Raw genomic sequence first — 2371 nt, 5'->3', positions numbered from 1 at the left:
TTAGAGTCTCTTCAAATTCCTCAACTCTCTTCCTCTCCATTGTCAAATCCTTGAGAGGCATTTTACCAAACCTTGTTCTCACCATATTTATCACTGTGAGAGGGCTGTTTGGATTTCTGGGAAGCAGTTAGGAAGGAACCAATCTACATTGATTGATGCTACGGTCAAGTAGCGAAATCTGGGAAGCTAGAAAAGAAAAAGGTTCGGCGCAACCTCGTTGGAGCAAGAAGCTTGGAGGGCTTAGGTGCACTGGGTAGATTAGGCTTGGAGGGTCTATTGCTGTCCATGTATCCCAACTATATTTTCTAGTGGATTGTTTACCGTTTGGGGGACGGCGGAGAGGTTTTACGCCGAGGGCTTCGGTTTCCTCTTCGATAACACATCGCGTGTTGTCTTTGTGTTTGCATCTTCCTTCCCTTTTATCTTTGCCTTTTATTATCTGCTGTGGGTTGAGATTTTAATTTGGCTTAGTTAGTTTTTCAAATTCCATATTATAGCTTATGTTAATTTTTTGCACACTAGTTGTTTGACATAATGCTTGAATTAGTTAAGTTGTAATTTGGGGGTCTAAACGTTCAAGGGTGTTTATACACATATTTGAATTTTCACCCTTCATTCAGCTTTCTGGTCTCTTGGAACTCCTGCAAAAAATTGTAGATATGATTAGTACAACTTGAATCCACACACTAGGAATCTGTGGGATTTTGCACTAAACATATTTCAAGGAGGAATAAACTTTTCATACCCTTATTATTGGCATCTCTGAATTTTGGACAATTCCTCTTCTAATGTCCTTTCTTGCCACAATGGAAACACTTTCCTTTGGCGTACTCCTTTTTCTTTCCCTTGTTGGCAACTCCTAAGGCAATTTGTTTGCCATCTTGCATGGTGAAGTCCTTTTTCTTCTTCTTTTTACCCTTGCCTTTCGACTTAGGTTGAGAAGTAGAAGTTTCAGCCATATAGACATCAACACTGGATGTACCAAGAATGCCTTCAGCCACTACCATTAATTCAAACAATGAATAAATCTTTTTGTTCATATTATAATTAAGTCTGAATTCCTTGAATGATTCTGGTAGTGATTGGAGTATCATATCCACTGGGGATTCTCCATCAATATCGGCACCTAAAACTTCCAGTGTATTTAGATTAAAGATCATCCTTAGACAATGCTCCCTTATTGAAGTACCTTCATCAATTTTGGTATTATAAATTTGCCTCATAGTTTCTTACCTTGCAGAACGGCCTTGCTTACCAAATATCTCCTTCAGACTTAACATTATGTCCGAAGTTAGTCCTACATCCTGCATTTGACGCTATAGAACATTTGAGATAGATGCTAGGATATAGCACTTGGCCATCTCATTAGATTTTTGCAAGAACAATGTCCAAATTTCTTTTCCAGTTAACATAGTTGGATCTAGTCAGTTTGTTTTGATTAAGAATAGCAATAAGTGAGCTAAAAGATACCACGATTTAAATCTAAAAACAATAAACATGAATATAAGAAGTAAAATTGGACATTATCAATTTAGCATATAAACATATAGTATGAAACCTTAATAAAACCATACTATAAAATATGCAATGACAACCCAATCCTATGTTTAAAATTCCTTGGTAGCAAGTAAATTATAAACACTATGACTGATTGAGAACTATTCTCATTATTAGTACTATCATGATAACTTTTATCAAACACTAATAATATGTCGTATTTTCTTTAGCCTCTAAGTAATAATGACATAGCTCCATAGGGAGGTTAACATTAAACTTAGTCTAGTGTACCCCATTGCCTGAAATCTATGTGAGTCATTAAGTAACTCCACGGTAGCGTGGTCGTTCTTAATGTAAGAACACATATCATCCATCATGAAGAAGTTTAATTTGTAGTACCATGAATCAAACACCCTCCGTTGGGAGCAAGGCATATACACCAAGGCGAGGTGCTTAATCACACTACTATAAACCGACAATAGAGGCTGTGAGATCCAACCCTTATATCTCTCTCCCACTAGATGTTTTAAAATAAAGGTTTTTAATTAGAAAACATGCGTAATCTCATTACACATAGCCTTGCACTTTTAAATGTGAAAACACTTAGTGAAAATTTAAAACTCATAACTTTTGATCGATCAAATGTATCTTTCAACCAATCGAAATCATGAAGAAAATTTTTATAAAAAATTTGGATGACTTGTTTAATTCTCGATTCCTATTCGATCAATTGAAAAGGCAAATTCGATTGATCGAAAGGAATTCTCGATTGATCAGTTGAAATTTTAATAAATTCAACATAAACAATTTGCCTAACTCAATCAATTCTCGATTCCTGTTCGATCAATCGAAAAGGAACATTTGATCAATTGAG

The 2371-nt window shown here is 35.6% G+C and overlaps 1 protein-coding gene across 1 annotated transcript; it reads right to left on the bottom strand.

Moving 5' to 3' along the window:
- Positions 1–785: 785 nt before the first annotated feature.
- LOC126700988 (uncharacterized) lies at positions 786–1223 on the bottom strand. The gene has a single exon (XM_050399139.1). The coding sequence runs from the start codon at positions 1221–1223 to the stop codon at positions 786–788; it is 438 nt and encodes a 145-aa protein (XP_050255096.1).
- Between the last annotated feature and the right edge of the window lie 1148 nt (positions 1224–2371).

Source organism: Quercus robur, chromosome 9 (assembly GCF_932294415.1).
Source record: "Quercus robur chromosome 9, dhQueRobu3.1, whole genome shotgun sequence".
Classification (NCBI taxonomy): domain Eukaryota; kingdom Viridiplantae; phylum Streptophyta; class Magnoliopsida; order Fagales; family Fagaceae; genus Quercus; species Quercus robur.
Note: the sequence above shows the minus strand (reverse complement) of the source record. Positions and strands in the feature narration are given on the sequence as shown.